The 16128-nt window shown below is 33.0% G+C and overlaps 5 protein-coding genes across 5 annotated transcripts; 2 read left to right on the forward strand and 3 right to left on the reverse strand.

Moving 5' to 3' along the window:
* Positions 1 to 3932: 3932 nt before the first annotated feature.
* Positions 3933 to 5908, forward strand: B0207.2 (uncharacterized protein). The gene is made up of 6 exons (NM_059317.8): positions 3933 to 4056; positions 4473 to 4561; positions 4607 to 4801; positions 4938 to 5024; positions 5531 to 5623; positions 5682 to 5908. The coding sequence occupies exons 1-6, from the start codon at positions 3993 to 3995 to the stop codon at positions 5727 to 5729; spliced, it is 576 nt and encodes a 191-aa protein (NP_491718.2). The 5' UTR covers positions 3933 to 3992; the 3' UTR covers positions 5730 to 5908.
* A 434-nt stretch (positions 5909 to 6342) lies between these two features.
* Positions 6343 to 7261, reverse strand: B0207.9 (G_PROTEIN_RECEP_F1_2 domain-containing protein). The gene is made up of 4 exons (NM_059318.4): positions 7212 to 7261; positions 7030 to 7137; positions 6903 to 6980; positions 6343 to 6588 (listed from the first exon to the last, which is right to left on the reverse strand). Exons 1-4 carry the CDS (start codon positions 7245 to 7247, stop codon positions 6385 to 6387), a joined length of 426 nt encoding a protein of 141 aa, NP_491719.1. The 5' UTR covers positions 7248 to 7261; the 3' UTR covers positions 6343 to 6384.
* A 648-nt stretch (positions 7262 to 7909) lies between these two features.
* On the reverse strand, positions 7910 to 8434 carry B0207.10 (uncharacterized protein). Its single transcript, NM_059319.5, has 2 exons — positions 8359 to 8434; positions 7910 to 8109 (listed from the first exon to the last, which is right to left on the reverse strand). Exons 1-2 carry the CDS (start codon positions 8420 to 8422, stop codon positions 7928 to 7930), a joined length of 246 nt encoding a protein of 81 aa, NP_491720.2. The 5' UTR covers positions 8423 to 8434; the 3' UTR covers positions 7910 to 7927.
* A 3420-nt stretch (positions 8435 to 11854) lies between these two features.
* On the reverse strand, positions 11855 to 13085 carry B0207.11 (SH2 domain-containing protein). The gene is made up of 5 exons (NM_059320.3): positions 12966 to 13085; positions 12535 to 12788; positions 12413 to 12487; positions 12079 to 12364; positions 11855 to 12003 (listed from the first exon to the last, which is right to left on the reverse strand). The coding sequence occupies exons 1-5, from the start codon at positions 13026 to 13028 to the stop codon at positions 11935 to 11937; spliced, it is 747 nt and encodes a 248-aa protein (NP_491721.2). The 5' UTR covers positions 13029 to 13085; the 3' UTR covers positions 11855 to 11934.
* A 217-nt stretch (positions 13086 to 13302) lies between these two features.
* B0207.1 (Protein-tyrosine phosphatase) lies at positions 13303 to 16113 on the forward strand. Its single transcript, NM_059321.5, has 10 exons — positions 13303 to 13364; positions 13736 to 13767; positions 13814 to 14302; positions 14345 to 14763; positions 14813 to 14903; positions 14951 to 15084; positions 15160 to 15382; positions 15430 to 15587; positions 15720 to 15972; positions 16020 to 16113. The coding sequence occupies exons 3-10, from the start codon at positions 13964 to 13966 to the stop codon at positions 16095 to 16097; spliced, it is 1695 nt and encodes a 564-aa protein (NP_491722.2). The 5' UTR covers positions 13303 to 13364; positions 13736 to 13767; positions 13814 to 13963; the 3' UTR covers positions 16098 to 16113.
* Positions 16114 to 16128: the final 15 nt, after the last annotated feature.

Raw genomic sequence — 16128 nt, forward strand, 5'->3', positions numbered from 1 at the left:
AAAAGTGAAATATTGTAACATAATTTTATTTTGTGGCTTACCTGTTAATTTGCCTACCTCGTCTATACATAAGATGCCATTTATTTTCATCTAAAATCTCATTAGTTGAACGATTCTAGAAGTTGCCAAAGATGAACATGTCCGGAAATTGTTCAACCTAACTATATTTTGAAAATTAACAAATTTCATAGTATTTTCACAAAATCCATTTTTAAATTTTACAAGATTTTTTTTTTGATTATTTTGCACTTCTCTAATAATCTTATACATAAACTCTGAAAATTGAAAATGCAAATTTTAGTTCTCTGGGTCTATTAAAGATTGAAAAACATTTATTTTAACATATGGAAAATAGTCAAAACCAACGGAGATGCACCACAGAAAATCCTGGTAAAAGACTAATAAAGGAAAAACGGATTGCAAAGTATGAAAAATGTTTTTTAAAGATATCGAAAAGAAAACGTGTATATGGCTCACTGAAATGTTTTTTATTAAATTGAATTTTCTTGAGCACTTGACAATTCATCAAATATAGAAATATCTCAAAGTTATACAAAATCATAAATTGATATGAATATTGTACACGAGAGGCAACTTTCTGCAAAGTTGAAAGTTTAACCTTTAACCTAATGTCAAATGACCATCTATTAATGACGAAATGCTAATTTTTCTGACCAAAAAAAATCCTAGAAGCTAGAAAGTTGATCATCACAAATCTCTTCAGAATACGTAAATAGTTACTCTCTCTCATTTTCCACATCCTCGGCATTCAGAGGCAACTGCCTGCCAAATTATGGCAACTTCCTCTGTGTTTACCTCCTTGAAACTGTTTTCTTCAACAGTTTTTTACAAGTTTCAATGGATTATAGATCTGATGATAGATCTATCTATTTCTGACTATTTTTCAATTTTTTTCATCTATTTCTCCCAATTTCTCTCACTTTTCTTCACTCTATAAATTGCTTCGAATTGTCAAGTTTTTCCAAGCAATTACGTGTTTCTTTTCACACAAACACAGCGACTTCATGAGGAAGAGTTACGTCCTTTTTGCGTCGGGTTTAATTGGAGAATGGAAGGACACTTTTTTGGCTAAAAACGGAAAAGGGACTTCTTTTTCTCATTTTTTGACTTTTAGATCACTTCTTGGAAACACATTTCTCACCGCTTGTTTCTATTCCGGAACTTTTTTGTTTTCAAGTCAATTGTTTTTTTATGAAGTGGCTCCGGGAAGGCTTGTTTCAGAAATTTGTTTTTTTTTCAAAACAGAAAAGTGTTTTGGTTAACCATTGTTTTGCTCAAAAACCAACCAGACCGGCTGTAAATTTTGACGCATTTCTTGAAAAAGTACATGCGCATTGCTTACAATTCCAAAAAGTCTAAAATTCAAAATAACCACAAAGAAATTTGTTTAAAGTTGAGTGTAATATTTTTCAACTGTGACGGATTTTTCAAAATTTGAATTCTTCAATATTTATTGATTTTGTTTTTTTTTGTAGTACTTCTGAATTTCAGAGTATTTTTGATATTTGAAAACTAAATTCCATTTTTGGTAGATGACCTTTGAAAATTTTCAGTCTCGGCTCAGCGAGCAAAAACTATGAGAATTTTGAGAGAATTCTTGAGAGAGAATTCTTTGTCTAGCTTCCATAAACCTTCCAATTTTCAAAGGTACATGAACATATAAATGACGTTCAACTGTACCCAAGGGACACCCAACTCATCAGCTTCTTCTCATTTTTTTTTCGATGAAATCAATTTACATTTGACCCCCATCATTTCTCTCTTATTCCATTTATCGGTGCCCATTCATCTAGAAGCTGCAACCCAAATTAGTGCCTTTTGTTTCCTCCCTTCCTCTCGTAAAATAGTTGCTCTTGAGCATTTCCGTGCTCGAAAAAAAGCTCAAGAACTTGCCCGTGTGGTACTCTAGATATTTTCTATTTTTCTAAACTTTTTTCTATGAATTTCTAAAAAAAAAAAGAAGACAAAAACAAGAAAATGTTGAACGATGAAGTGGTGAGTTCAGTTTTTTCTAACCTTCTCCAAACTTCAAGAAATTAAATTCCATCGTTCTTGAATTCAAAATAATTTTTTTTAAATAAGAAAAAAACATTTTATGTTTGAAAAGCGGAAAATTGAATTTGAATTATTTATTGATGAATTCTTCATGTTCCTTCCGTTTTTTGTTTCATTTTTCGTGCATTCATGTTTGCAAACTTGCTCCGATTATACGATTTTTCTATTTGGTTTGTCAAAACTACTTTGAATTACCAGAGTTACCACAAGAAGTAATTGATGAAGTTGTAACAATGTAAATTGATTTATTTTAGTTTTCGAAATACCGTAGCTCCTCTATTAGTTTTTTACGCCTCGGTTCAACTTGATATTTCAGTTGTCGTTTGTTCAATGGCACATTGTTTTGTAATTAATTACTTATTGTTATCTTCAACATAAACAAAATCATCATCTTCCCAATTGAAATAGCGGGGTGCAATACTATAATATTATAGGAAAAAACGGAAACTGAGTCTTCGAATTTCGGAATTCCCAAATAACATTTGTTGCCCTTTTTTTTTTAAAGTTTTTTAAAAATTATTTTAAAAATATGTTTGATTTAGAATCTACTCGAGGCGTTAAGGGGCGCTACTCCCTTGCACTAGTCTGACCCACCGGCATTGTATACAATTATTTTTCCGACTAATCGAAAACGTATCAACACTAAAAATAGATAATTCCAAACATATACATACCACTTAAAAATTGACAAATAACTAATTCATTCGTAAAATCTCGTATCTCGCGAGCGTTTTAAATTCTCGTTTCTTTTCAGTGTTCTTGGAACTTTTGAAATGTTTATGCTTCTCAAATTTGAAATGTTTTTCTGGATTCTGAGAAGATGGAGACGTTGCTTTATTTTTCAAAGTTCCAAAAACTCTAATTTTTCGAAAAAATAAAAAGCATAAAATTTTAAGTTTAAAACAATAAGGATAATTAATCAATTTTTAAAATCTTTGGTTGTCTTTTTGGAGAAATCATTAAAACAAAACTTTCATTTTGCACTCTTTATATTTTTCAAGTGAAAGTTAATTGTTCTCGGTGCTCAAATCAACATTCACCTTCAACATTCAATGCAACTTTGATTTGTATCTCGTGCTCATGCCCTTCCTGCTTCTATATAGATTTACACAAATCAGCGGGTCTATTCATAGAAAAAAGCTCAGAGAGCTCTAGTTGAATCCTTGCCTAATTAGACACAAGCTATCGCATCGAATTGCTATTTCATTCTGAGAAATGGCAAATAGTCGATTTCTTTGTTGTTTTCATTTTATCTCTTGCTTTTTAGAACTTATATATTTTAATTTTAAAGTTAACTTAAAATTTTTTTTTTTTTAATTAGATTGCTGCTGTAAACTTCCCAGAATTTTGAAAAAGGAAGAAAGGGAAAAGAAAAAGAATAGAGCAAGCTCATTTACAATTTACTCTCAAATTTCCTTATTCACGAAAGCATCCTATCTAAACCCTTTAAGAATCAAATCCGCATTTTTTCTAACTGACCAGAATAACTATAACTTGTTCACTAATATCTAATATTTGACATGATGATTCCGGAACAGGTAAATTGTACTAATGGAATATTTTGATATGTGAACAGATCTTCCAAATATTGTTTTATTACCTTATTGAATTTTTACTGCTTTTTTTTACTGCAAACTAATAATGAAACCAAAAATTGTAATGTTTGTAGAGTCATAAATCAATAATTGTTATTCACAAATTTTTTTGAAAGACAGAAAAGAATGTAAAGAATAAATCGAATCCTAATTCGTCTTAACGCAAACCACATCCTTCTAAATATTCCAAAAGATCAAACATTACTTTAAATCTTTTAATAAAATCCAATGTATATTCACATAATCATAAAATATTTTCAGATGTTCTACGCATGTCTGGCAATCATGATACTATTTGTTATAATGTGTTCTTGTATAACAATGGCTATTATCGATCTTGAAATGTATAATTTTGGACTATATATTGTACTTTTATGTATTGTTGGTGAGTTTTTATTTAGTCATAAATTAATATATGGGTTGAGCCTACTCTCAGCCTTTTGTTTGGTTAAAATATATTTCATTTAATTTTTTTTTTGCAAAACGTATGTTTTATTTAGCCCCAAACTTACAAACGACACATGGGGCATTGAGGATAACTTTTTTTTGCAAACTTTTAACCGGCAAAGCGCTGCTCTCTACTAACTGAGACTTTTTTTTGAAAAGCTTCCAGAATGTGTGCCCACATCAAAGCATGTTTAAAAAAACCATGGAAAATCCAAAAATAATATCAAAAATTAAGCAATTGCGAGTAGAGCTTTCTCGCTCAAAATTGGATTTATTTTACATTTTTCTTTCGGATTTGCTTTTTTCAACAGATACATCTTTTTCCAACTGGTTATCACTCTGCAAAATTTTCAGGAACGATGTTGGCTTGTGCACTTTGCATAGCAAATCCAGGAGCATGTGCAAATCCGATGTGGTACACGAATTTCTGTCTTTTATTACATGTGAGCTACCACTCGAGATATTTCAAATAGAAAAGTCATTTCCAGGATTATATGCAAGAAATGTATCCGGTTCATCCAGACGGAACATCAAGTCCAAAAATGACAGGATTACGAGCTCAAATGCAAAGGCATGCGGCACAGAGTATGGCAACATCAGAAGATGGTACAAGGTTAACAGTCAGACAAGAATCACGTGCAACTGTAGCAATGTTGGCTCCGGCTGTTCATATTATGCATCAGGTGAGATGAACTACTTTTTTATCCCAAATAATTATTTCAATAAATTGCGCTGAAATTTTGAATATGAGAAATTGAACAAATTGTGCACCGCACAAAAAACTGCTTGACACATTTTCTACCTCAATATTTTCTTCAGGTATGGCGTGGTATGGCATGGGTAACAGATGGAATTGAAGAAGAAGATGAGGATACACGAATGTCGATGTATGACAAAATGGAACAGGTTTGTCAATTAAAAAAAAACTGAATCAGATAAAATATATTCATATTAGAGGAGAAAAATGAGTTAAAAGTCGTCTATAATTTATGGGATAATTGACTTATTGATAATTAAGCTCTGCTCTGCAGAAAGTGGATTGAATATGCAAAAAAGCTTGAAAACCTGAAACATCGGCGGGCTTCATTGAGGGATTTAGCATCCAAGACAGAATTTTCAACTCAACTCTTTATTATTGAGAACTTTAACAATTAATTTTAATAAACTGAATTGAACTCAAATATTTTTGTCAGATTTTAAAATAACTGAGATGCACTACAAATGGCAAAGTTCAAAATTGTTTTAAAAAACTATGCCAATAATGGCTTTCTCTTCAACGGATTGTTTTGAAATTCCTTAATAAATTCTACCTCATATAATAGAGTAGAATAGAGTAATAAAGCAATCATATGTCTGATAGACATTTTGGCTTTTGAAAGTCACCGATTTTCTGTTACGTTTGAAAATTGCAGGGTACATCCGAAGAAACAAGATCCGTAAGTGATCATGCTATGAAAAGATTGTCAACAATTGCTGAGACAAGTTCCTATATTTTGCGAGAATTGGTAAGGATTTTGAAAACAATTTTTCTTGAAAGTTTACAGTAAAAACTGATATTTTCAGGAAGAGCCAAACAGCGAGATAAACTCGCGAAACGATGTCACATTATGAAAACAATTTTAGGTGCTTCTTTTGACTTTATTCTCTTTTTACCGAAACTTTTTACGAGTGATAAATCTTGTGATACTATGATACTTATTGGTTTTCCAATTATTTGTACATTCTTTTCACGAAATGTACAATGGCATTCATTTTTTTCTTTCGAAAATAATGCAAAATAAAGTGTGTTTTTTTCTTGTTTTTCATCTTAATTTTACATCGAAATCAACTTTAAAGTAAACAATTGGAGTGTGGAGATAATGTGCGAATTTTCACTCTGCTCTAAAAAGAAGAAAAACAAAGATTTTGCAACAATTTCTATTACATTCGATCCACAATAACAAACTCTTTGATAAAACTACAAAAATGTAAAAAGTTAAGAGTCAAATTTTTTATTTATTTAAAACTAAAAAATTGGAGGAGAGCTCAGCTATAGCTCAGCTTTATCTCAGCTACATCTCAGCTATATCTCAGCTACAGTCTATACTAACTGTGAGATAAAACCGTTTCAAAACTTCTACGATCGAAATGTATGCGGTGTGCCAAAACGTTGTCTGCATGTTTCAGATTGGTTCAGAATGCAAATATTATATTGATTGGAGTTTAGTGTAAAAATCATACTTTGAATAAAACAAAACTATTTATTTCTCTCTTTCGATATTTGAATCTAATCACTTTTAGTTGCTGCTCCCATTGTATTCATTGTTCCAGTCTTTGTAGTTCCTCTTCCAGTCGTCGATTTCTTTGATTTTGAAGTTGTCGATGCTTTCTTTCCTTTTCCAGTCTTTCCGGGTTTTCCAGTTTTTCCAGTATCTTTCTGTCTTTTCTCGAGCTTCAGTTCTGGTTTACACCCCAAAATATCACGAATTCCCTGTAAATCATACTTTTTTTTCAATGCGTCTTATGAAATCCCCTTTGGTTTTTATGCGGCACAATTACAGTAATATTTCTCCTTGGATGCAACGGTCGCGAAAAAAAAATTAGCACGTCTAAGCTGGTCTAATCTAAACTTTGATAAACTTCAAACCAATCTGAATGCAGTGAATAAGTAGCATGAAAAAACATTGACCGGGGATACTGAGAAACTTATTTATGTTTAGCGCGTATCATCAAACAAGTTGCGATCAATAGAACATTTGACATGTTAGTTGACTTTCCATTATTTAAAAATTCAAAAAAGTTTACATTTGGAATGTAGGTGAGAAGAATACAATCCATAATGATGAATGTCTGCTTTCGAATTTCCGAAATCGCTGGTTTCATCTGAAAATGTCTATTATTTGAAACATTTGAGTGAAAAATCAACGCTTACATAACTGATAATTGCAAAAAGAATAGTGATATTCAAAATGAGAAGAAGGATATTACAACCAGCGGTCAGATACAAAATAGCCAATTCTTTACTGATTCTCTCGGCCTTCTAAATTTAAATTCAATCTTTCAATTTGGTTAAAAACTGCCGAAATATATATGAAATGCTTATTAATTGCTTACAATATTAATAATATCCGCATCGCATGCCTTAGCCATTGTTGCATTCATGTCTGAAAAAACTTGACCGATATCATTGCGAGGTTGAAAACTAACCGATGAGTTGTAATAGAACAAACGAATCTCTCGTAAAATGAAATGAATGAGCAATAATTAATTTGTTGAACTAGCAAATGTTTGAAATATATTAATATTACGTGATCATCCCTTTTACTTTTACACGTTATTTGTTTATTTCATTGAAACATCTGATTAGTAATCAAAAAGGCAAGCTTTTTGATATGCATTTCACAGCATCCGTACATACATGCTCCGTAAATGCTCCGCGTATAATACATACCTTAAAAAAGTGTTTTTAGGCTGGTAAAACTAGATTTTGAAGGTGTCTGAAAAGCTTGGGGCATTTTTTAAAATTTCAGCTCGAAGTGTCGAGAAACTTTAAAAAAAATATTTTTTAACTGTTAAGGGAAGTTTCAGAATTTTTGAACAATTTTTAAAATTGTTAGAATATTTGAAGTTTCATATAATTTGAATATAATGCTGAAAGTTCTATTTTCTGAATAATTTAATAAATAATTCCAGTAATTCCAGGACCAGTTGTAGTCTTAAAAGTTTTTATAAAGTTCAAAAAACACACAAAAGTGATATGTGATGTGGCCGCAAGCCTTTCGAAGGTTGCTTGTGACGTCACGCAGTTACAACATAACAAAGTAAAATTTTTATTGGCGAGAACGTTCAATAATTTGTACAAGAAGTACAATTCCACAAACAGTGACGAGAAGAGTTGCAGTCATTACGATGCAAACAAAATGTGAACTGTTCATCAACTTTGCACGGCGAATCGTGTTTCGATTGTTGAATGAGTCTTCGTCACTGTCATTTGACAAATTTAGACGTAGTTCTGAAAGATTGTCCGTCAAATACCGTCAAATACCAAAATTTTTTTTGTCCGTCAAATACCAAAATTTTATCATTGAGTAAAGCAGCTTACCTACACTTATATTATCAAAAAAATTCAACAGATACGATCAAGAAATCATAAAGAAATATTTCTTGATAAAATTAAACGATGTATAAATATATAAAAGTCGACGTGGAGCAAGGCAATCAATGCTAACGGGAAAATACAGTAATATAATCTAATACAAACCTTCTTTATTGTGCTTCAGTGTGCCGACATTTCCAATAAACTGATTTTCCTCCGAGCTGCTCATTGACTTCTGAAAATTATTTTTTGAAAATTTAAAATGAGAGGAATGATAAAATCTCACTTAAAATTAAATTGAAATAAAGTGAAACGAAGGAATATTGAAAGGATTTATGAGAGATTAGATGGGATACTTCTGTTGCCATTCTGAAAAATGTATTTTGAGCTTGTTGAGCCATCTTTCAGAAGAAATCCAAATCAATTGAATTTATTTATAATTTTTAGAAAGTTGATAAAATCTCATTTTTTTGTCAAAAAAAAATTGAAATGTTTCTTAGATTTTTTGCTATGATACTTGCTCATTGTGGTACCATATGCTTGTTTCAAATCAATTCAACGCTTTTCTACCTTTAATTAAGTAACGCTTCTGTAAAATCCCCAGCTAGGTATGCCTTTTATTCTACGTTTGTTGGATTAAAAAAATGTCAAATCTCAAAATCGTGTTGGTAAGATTAAGAATAGACATACATTTGTATGTACTTAATGATATCGTGTTAGCAAGAAAGTTAAAGTAATAGAAGTACAAAAAAGTATATAATGAATACCCAAAAAGTTAGAATATGCTTGAGGAACATAGGGAGCGCAAACAAAAATAATTAGAAATGGAGCATGTGAGCTCAAAATTAAAAGAAGAAAGGATAGGCATAATGAGAGAAAACAGTGAAAAATGACATTTTTGTGGGGACAGAGAACACAAAAATAATGAGTTCATGACGAGTGAAAAAGGGGGTTACGGTGGCTTTTAAACTTTAAAATGAAGTTTGATCGGAAGTTTGAAAATTATTGCAAATTATATATAATTATTTTTATATTTCCAGTACATTTTTTTCTCACAATTAAAACAAAATAAAATTATATATTTTCAAGCAAAACTCAATTTTGAACCAACTCGGTATTCCAAAAAAATGTTGGTCATGTACTTAGTTTCAAATTTTTGTTCCAATTTCTCCAGGGACCAATTCACCCATTTCAAAAAAATATGACGGATATATCAGAAGAGACTGAATGTTTTTTTCAAATTTGAATAGCTATGTAAGTACATAAGAATATGAGTGTTCAATATGACAAGCAGCGCGTTTTATTGGAAAAGAAGCCTATAAATTTTCAAAAATAAGTATGAACTTTGAAATTCTAACTCCGCCTTCTCCCTCCTTCTTGATATTCTAATCCATGTTTTTACTAGTCGTACATTGAAGTATGCATGTCAATTGAAATTAAATTTCCATTAAAAAAACGGCTTCAATGATCTCTCACTACATATAGCATGAGAAGTAGAGCATTCCAAAAATATAGCAACTTGGTACGGATGTGCTATGAAGTATTTTCGATTTTACGGGAAAAAAGAAAACCAAAAAGAACAAGAATGTATGAAAGTAAAATGTGTGAATTCAAAAAAAAATTGTGAATTCTACAGGAAGGGTGAAAATGTTAATCTTTGACAAGAATTCAAAATTAGTTTTCATTTTATATTCACCAAAAATTGTGAATTTTTCATTTTTCCGCGAATGATCAATTTTTGCTACAGGGTGGGCCAAAAGTATGGTAACACGTTTGCAGCTCTATAACTTCACGTGTGAAGAGAGTTATTACATCAATTTGTACAAGTTTTGTTCTCCATAAAATACTGACAAGATTAACGTTTTGAATTTTCAAAATATTCCCATCCGCATCGCTGCAGGCCTTCAGAACTTTTGAGATCACGATTTTTATGGCACGCAAGTCGGAATTATGCGGGGTTTCTACATTTTTCTCGTAGTTTAAGTCTTGAATGAAACAGTCGCCAGATGGATGTGAGCGGCGGCAGCAGTATGCAGAAAAATTAATTTTAGTACTTTTTGGCCTGTTTTGACCTGACTTTTCAGAATTTTTAGAAAAAATTTGGCTCGGATGATTTTGTGGGTCGTTACGCCTTGTGAAAACAAAAAAAACTGATTAAATTTTGCAAAGTTGAATTAATGAAATATTCAAAGGTTCTTGCTAGGCGCCAGCGTCGACACAGAAAATTTTTATATGCTACAAAAACAATCAAAAACGCTTCTTCACTTCTTTAACTTTTAATTTAACATAAAAATCATACATCTGAAAATTATTGGCGTGTGTGGGAGGTTCGTTTGTGTTGGAAGTGCCGCGTGCCAAAACACCGTTTTTTCGAAAGGGTTCGCTAAATTGCCGAAGTGATTCGCACCTTATTGGGAAACATTACAAATTTTGGGTCAAATTGAAGGAAATTTATTCAGCTATCAGTATTCGATAGAAGAATGTACGTATGACGTGGCATTCGCACGAAAAGCTCATGTAAAAGAGCGCTTCATGTGTTACCATACTTTTGGCCCACCCTGAAAGTAAATATTTGAAGGTTTTTTTGAGTTTATGAGAAGTATTAAGATTAGTTGAGCTAGGTATATAGCTTCAAGTCCAGTAATGAGAGAAATGGAGCAAATGGTATTCCTTGATAGAGTATCTGTAAGTCACAACTGTAATGTAATAAGATGTGATACATTCAAATGTTCAAAATATGTAGCAGATGATTCATAAAAATAGGCTTACATGCTTTTTCTACTAATTTCTACTGGAGTTCTTAAAATGATTTAAAAAAGACCTAAGCATTCTAAGCACCAGAAATCTACTAAATCTAGTAATTTCCGGAAAGTTCTGTAACCTATACACACATACACAAACATCTGTTTTTGAACAAGTTGATGAGTAGCAGCAGTAGAAGAACATGAAGAATTGGTTCGAAAAACAAAAAGGATATGAGAGGAAAAAAAGAGTGTGCTATTCTCTCCGCCCATTCGAGGAGGTAATTAGGGCAAATGAGATGGATTCTCTACAGGAAAAAAAAAGAATTGAAATGGATAGAAAAAGACATTGAGATGAATGACAAACAGGGAGCCAGTCAAATATGATTAGTGGCCACACAAAAACTTGATTTTTGTGTATACAAGCAGAATTTCTATGTAAATTCGTTAAACACGTGAAATGTTCGAGACACAGTTTTTGATTATATCATACCAGGGAGAGTGGCAATCCGTAAACAGCCGAAAGTTTTGGCAAATTTTCAAGCTTCTTCATTTTTGTGGAAATTTTCCTGGAAAAGGTTTTTAACGTTTTGAACAATTGCCTAATTTTTAAGGAGGAAAAATCCGGAAAATTGCCAAGTTGCCGTTTTTTAATTGCATCTAAAATTAAGATTTTGCACAATCCATCTGATAAAAGTGAGACACCATTGTTTTATTTATTTGTATTTTTTTCAAGTGGACAAACTACAACTCGTGGCTAAAACATTTTGACAGCTTTTTGATAACTTAAAAATTTATTTTTAAAGCGTAAAAAGTTTGTTTCAATTGATTTTAATTATCAGAAAAGTAACTAAAAAACTTTTCCAATTGATAAATCGTGATTCCGTTCCTGATAGATATTTTAAAAATAGATATTAAAACATGATAAAAATGAATTTCATTTAGATTCAAAGAAAAAGTTCAAAGATCATTGAATCCACTTGTTTACTCATCTGATCTTCTATTCAAGCCACCAAGAAAATGAGTCTGCTGAAGTGTCATACGGATTGATCTCACAAGTTGCTGATGTCTGAAATTGTTTTAATATTTGAAGAATATCTGTTAATTGTTGTTTCTGAATGGTGTCTGGAAGGAGTATTCTTACTTTGTAGAACTTGACCAGATGATTTAGCGAATAATGTTTTCGAACATTAGGATATCCACAATCGACAAAGAATTGTTGATCACAAGTAGTACGGATCGAGTAGTGACGATTCTTTTTTGTTGTGGTACGGTAGACAATCATCAATGGAAGCTTCTCAGTGATTGTATCAAGGCGTCCATTTGGATTGAATAAGTGATAAAGTGCAAACTCTCCACGACGAGTCAAATGATTTTCAGCGTCATTGAGTGTAGCAACTCCAATGTAGGCTGACAATGCTTCACTTCGTCTGCAAAAATTATTAATTAAAATATAATTTTGAAGATTTTATGATTACTTGACTGTTGATTCCTCGATTGCGTTGGTTTTAGATGTTTCAGTTGACAGTGTTGCAGGTGGTTCCACTGGTTCACTGTAATTGAAGAATTTCCTGATGCTTTCATATATTGAAAAACAAACCTTGGTGGTCCAATCATAACATACGACTGATTGTCATCAACCAACACTGGAGCCTTTTTCTTTCTTATATCTTTTTCACTTTTTCCCTTTGTCGGTTTCTCTCCTGCACTACACATTTCCACTAAAGTATTCAAACTCATCATCTCTGGTTTTTCACGTGACACAATCTTATTATCTTTTTCTTCAGCAATCTTCAATTTGTTCAGTTCTTCCGTAACCTTCGAAGCAACCTCATCATTTGTTTTCTTATTGTTCTGAGAAAAAACATGGATGTTAAATAGAGTATCAAATTTTTTGTCGGTTTGTGAAAACAACTAGGCGCTGAATATTTTATTAGAATTGTTGCCTTTCTCTTTGCACTGTAGAATTCGAAATTTTGTAAGCTTTATTTTCTACATCAAATGAACAAATCTTTAAAATCCCTCATTTACCAAAGCCGCATAAATGTTGGTATATGGTGTCGGTGTTGGTGTTTTAGGCGTTTCCCTCTCCATCCAAGAAGCGTTACCTTTGTCTTTCTAACTATGGAAAATTTTGTCAAACTGAAGTCTCTCGTAAAAAATTTGAAAAAAATCGGCACGGTTTGATAACATCATTTGGGATGTCAAGTTAATAAGTTTTTAATTCAAAAAATTACAGGATAAGCCCCAAAAAACAAAATTTAATTTGGCGTGTCCTAATTTAAATTATTTTTTATAAAAGTTCTTATCTCACAATCAATCTAAAAAGTGGGATTACAAAGGTAACTAAGTTTATTTTACTATTTTTCAAAACGTATTGCAAACTTTTGAATCAGAATCACGAAATGTTGCCGAAAAATTACCCAAACCGTGAGTTTCTAACTGATATTCTGTTGCAGGTAGGGCTGTTATGGGGGACAGTTCCCTCGTTCTATTGATTTTTATACCGACGCACTTGTAATTGGAAAATGAATTGTGACATTGAGAATCGGTTTTACGGCTTCAAATTACTCATATTCGATATTGGGATTTCAGTTCTTAGTGAGGGGAGACGCCGGAAACAGCTCCCAATATGGGGACAATAGAGGAGGTTTCCCATAACATACAGTCTCCCCTCGCACTTTGTCAGAGTTCAGATCTTTCTCTGGAAGTGCGAGGAAACTCTGTGGCAAAATGCCGAGTAGTTTCATGATTTAAAGCGTAATTTTTAATTTGTTAATAAACCGAATTCATTTTTTCAGCAAACAACACTCAGAAAATAGGACAGAACGGAGTGAGTAAACCCAACATTTTTGACATTCTTTTAACTTTAATTTCAGAATCTCGCCCCAAATATTACAAGAAGTCCAAGCCCAAATCCAGATTTGAAGTTGAAAGGTGCCAGTGTAGTGCAGCCACTTCCACCTCCTCCACCTCCGGATCCTATAACAACAACAGTTCCTGGGGCAAAAACACCACTTCAAAATAAAATGCTCTCGGTTAATTCCGGGCAGATGCCGAATTATCCAATGAGTGGAGTGAAACCAAGTACAACTCCAAACTTGGCTAATCCATTTCCAAATGTGAATTCTGTTCCAGTTCAAAATCCGAATCCTAATCAGATTCCACCTGCACCGAGACCCATTGTGAACCAAATCCAGTATCCAAAACCAACGAACCCGGTACAAAATCCAAACAAACTCTCGACAGGTCTTCCACCAATGACAATGATGCTTCCACCAACAGTTCAAGAGCCTCTACCAACACCTGTCAAAACACCACCATTGCCAAGACCTCCGGGAAATTTGAATCCGGTACAGCAGCCACAGGTACCAGTGAACATCAGAAAATGAGTTAAATTTTAAATTCAGATACCTGTGCAAAGAACTCCTCCACAATGTCCACCACCCCCGGTACCGCATCCACCTCAAATAACTCAGATGGCACCGATTCTTCCGACGTCTCCAGCTCCTCCTCCACCAATTCCCCATCCACCGCAAAGAGCACAAATGAATTGTCTGCCTCTTCCACAAACATTTCAACCACTCCCACATCCTCCAGTTCCACAACAACTTAATCAACGTGGTTCAGGACAAGCAATGTGTGTCCCTGTTGCTGCTCCGTTACCTGCAATCATTAATCCAATAACACAACACAATCCAGTACAGCCTCCTCTAATTCCATCCAGTGATCCATTTGGTCCAACTGTTGTTCCACCAGCTGATGGATCGATTAAGTTGAAAAAGAAGAAAAGTGTGACCTGTGATGAAGCCGAATTCTCCGGTAAAAAGTAAGATATCGTATCAAATTTCTAGCTATAAACATTATAACAAATTCAGAAAGAAGGAAATTATAAATGCGTGGATTCGTCATGTTTTGTCCATAGGAATTGAAGGATTGAAGAAGGAATATCAAGATAGTCCAAATGGGGTAATTCCAGTTTTTATTCTTATTTGAAAATTCTTAAATATTTTCAGGGATCCATCAGAAGCGCGCAAGTTTTTGTGGCCAATCCGACTCGGAATCGGTACACTAATATTCCATGTTGTGATGCTACTCGAGTAAAAATAGACGATGATCCGGATTTTTATATTCATGCGAATATTGTCAGGTATGTTGCTTTCATATTATTGATTAAATATTCATCCTAACCTAACATGACAGAGCTCCTATTTAAAATTTCCAGCTCAGCAAAATACCGACGCATAATATGTGCTCAAGCTCCTCTAAAAGGAACAATTGAAGAGTTTTGGAGAATGATTTTGAGTTCTGGAGTGGAATATATTGTGATGCTCTGTGAAATTATTGAGCTTGGAAAAGAAAAGAGTGCCAATTATTTTCCATCAAAACTAGGACAGGCAATGAGAATTGGAAAGTTTTGTAATATCACAAAAGTCCAACACGATGACGTACGTTTTTTTGAGTGATTTGGGTATAAACGTTTCAAAATATTCAGATCGACAAGGTTATATCAATGTCGCTGCTAAGAATTACAAGAGAAGGGCAAGAACCTGTATTTGTTAAGCATGTTCATTGGCACAATTGGCCTGACCACGGAGTACCGGAGAGTTATATGTCACCATTACATCTTCTTAATATCTTCAGGAGTCACCAGTGAGTTTTAAACATTTAAGATACGAGAATCAGTTGAAAAACTGTATATTGAGGCTAGACCCAGTTACTTTGGATATTGAGTAGATCTCAGTTTAGAATTTACACTATTCACTTTAACTCTTCCATTTTCAGAAAGCCCATATTGATTCATTGCTCAGCTGGTGTTGGTCGAACTGGAACTCTTGCTCTCATACTAATTGCCCTCCAGACTCTTCGTTCAGTTGATTTCTCTGGTATTCGTCCACTTTTCACAAGACTCCGTGAAGAACGATTCAAAGCAATTCAAACGGAAATGCAATATTTATTTGTTCATCGTTGTGTATTGGAGTATTTGGTTCAAAAGAAATACAACGTCAATCGAGATGACTATACAAAGTTTCTCAAGGTATTTATTAGCTTTCAGATATATTTGCAAATAATTTTTTATTGTAGGAGTACAAAGTGGCAGAGAAGATTTCATCAGGAAATAAGAACTATTTGGATACTGCTGTAGATTTGTTCAAAAAATGAAGTTTTCTCAATTTTCATTCTTGTATTGGAT

Source organism: Caenorhabditis elegans, chromosome I (genome assembly GCF_000002985.6).
Source record: "Caenorhabditis elegans chromosome I".
NCBI classification, from domain to species: Eukaryota; Metazoa; Nematoda; class Chromadorea; order Rhabditida; family Rhabditidae; genus Caenorhabditis; species Caenorhabditis elegans.

Coding starts and splice junctions, on each gene's coding strand:
- B0207.10 (NM_059319.5), bottom strand. CDS start 8,422: ATGAGCAGCTCGGAGGAAAATCAGTTTATTGGAAATGTCGGCACACTG. Junction 8,110..8,358: donor ACTGAAGCACAATAAAGAAG/GTTTGTATTAGA, acceptor ACAATCTTTCAG/AACTACGTCTAAATTTGTCA.
- B0207.2 (NM_059317.8), top strand. CDS start 3,993: ATGGCTATTATCGATCTTGAAATGTATAATTTTGGACTATATATTGTA. Junction 4,802..4,937: donor CTGTTCATATTATGCATCAG/GTGAGATGAACT, acceptor TATTTTCTTCAG/GTATGGCGTGGTATGGCATG. Junction 5,025..5,530: donor TGTATGACAAAATGGAACAG/GTTTGTCAATTA, acceptor TGAAAATTGCAG/GGTACATCCGAAGAAACAAG.
- B0207.9 (NM_059318.4), bottom strand. CDS start 7,247: ATGGCTAAGGCATGCGATGCGGATATTATTAATATT. Junction 7,138..7,211: donor ATGCGGATATTATTAATATT/GTAAGCAATTAA, acceptor ATTTAAATTTAG/AAGGCCGAGAGAATCAGTAA. Junction 6,981..7,029: donor TTTTTGCAATTATCAGTTAT/GTAAGCGTTGAT, acceptor AGACATTTTCAG/ATGAAACCAGCGATTTCGGA.
- B0207.1 (NM_059321.5), top strand. CDS start 13,964: ATGCTCTCGGTTAATTCCGGGCAGATGCCGAATTATCCAATGAGTGGA. Junction 15,383..15,429: donor CAAAAGTCCAACACGATGAC/GTACGTTTTTTT, acceptor CAAAATATTCAG/ATCGACAAGGTTATATCAAT. Junction 15,588..15,719: donor AATATCTTCAGGAGTCACCA/GTGAGTTTTAAA, acceptor TTCCATTTTCAG/AAAGCCCATATTGATTCATT.
- B0207.11 (NM_059320.3), bottom strand. CDS start 13,028: ATGGAGAGGGAAACGCCTAAAACACCAACACCGACACCATATACCAAC. Junction 12,789..12,965: donor CCAACATTTATGCGGCTTTG/GTAAATGAGGGA, acceptor GTTTTTTCTCAG/AACAATAAGAAAACAAATGA. Junction 12,365..12,412: donor ATCGAGGAATCAACAGTCAA/GTAATCATAAAA, acceptor TAATTTTTGCAG/ACGAAGTGAAGCATTGTCAG.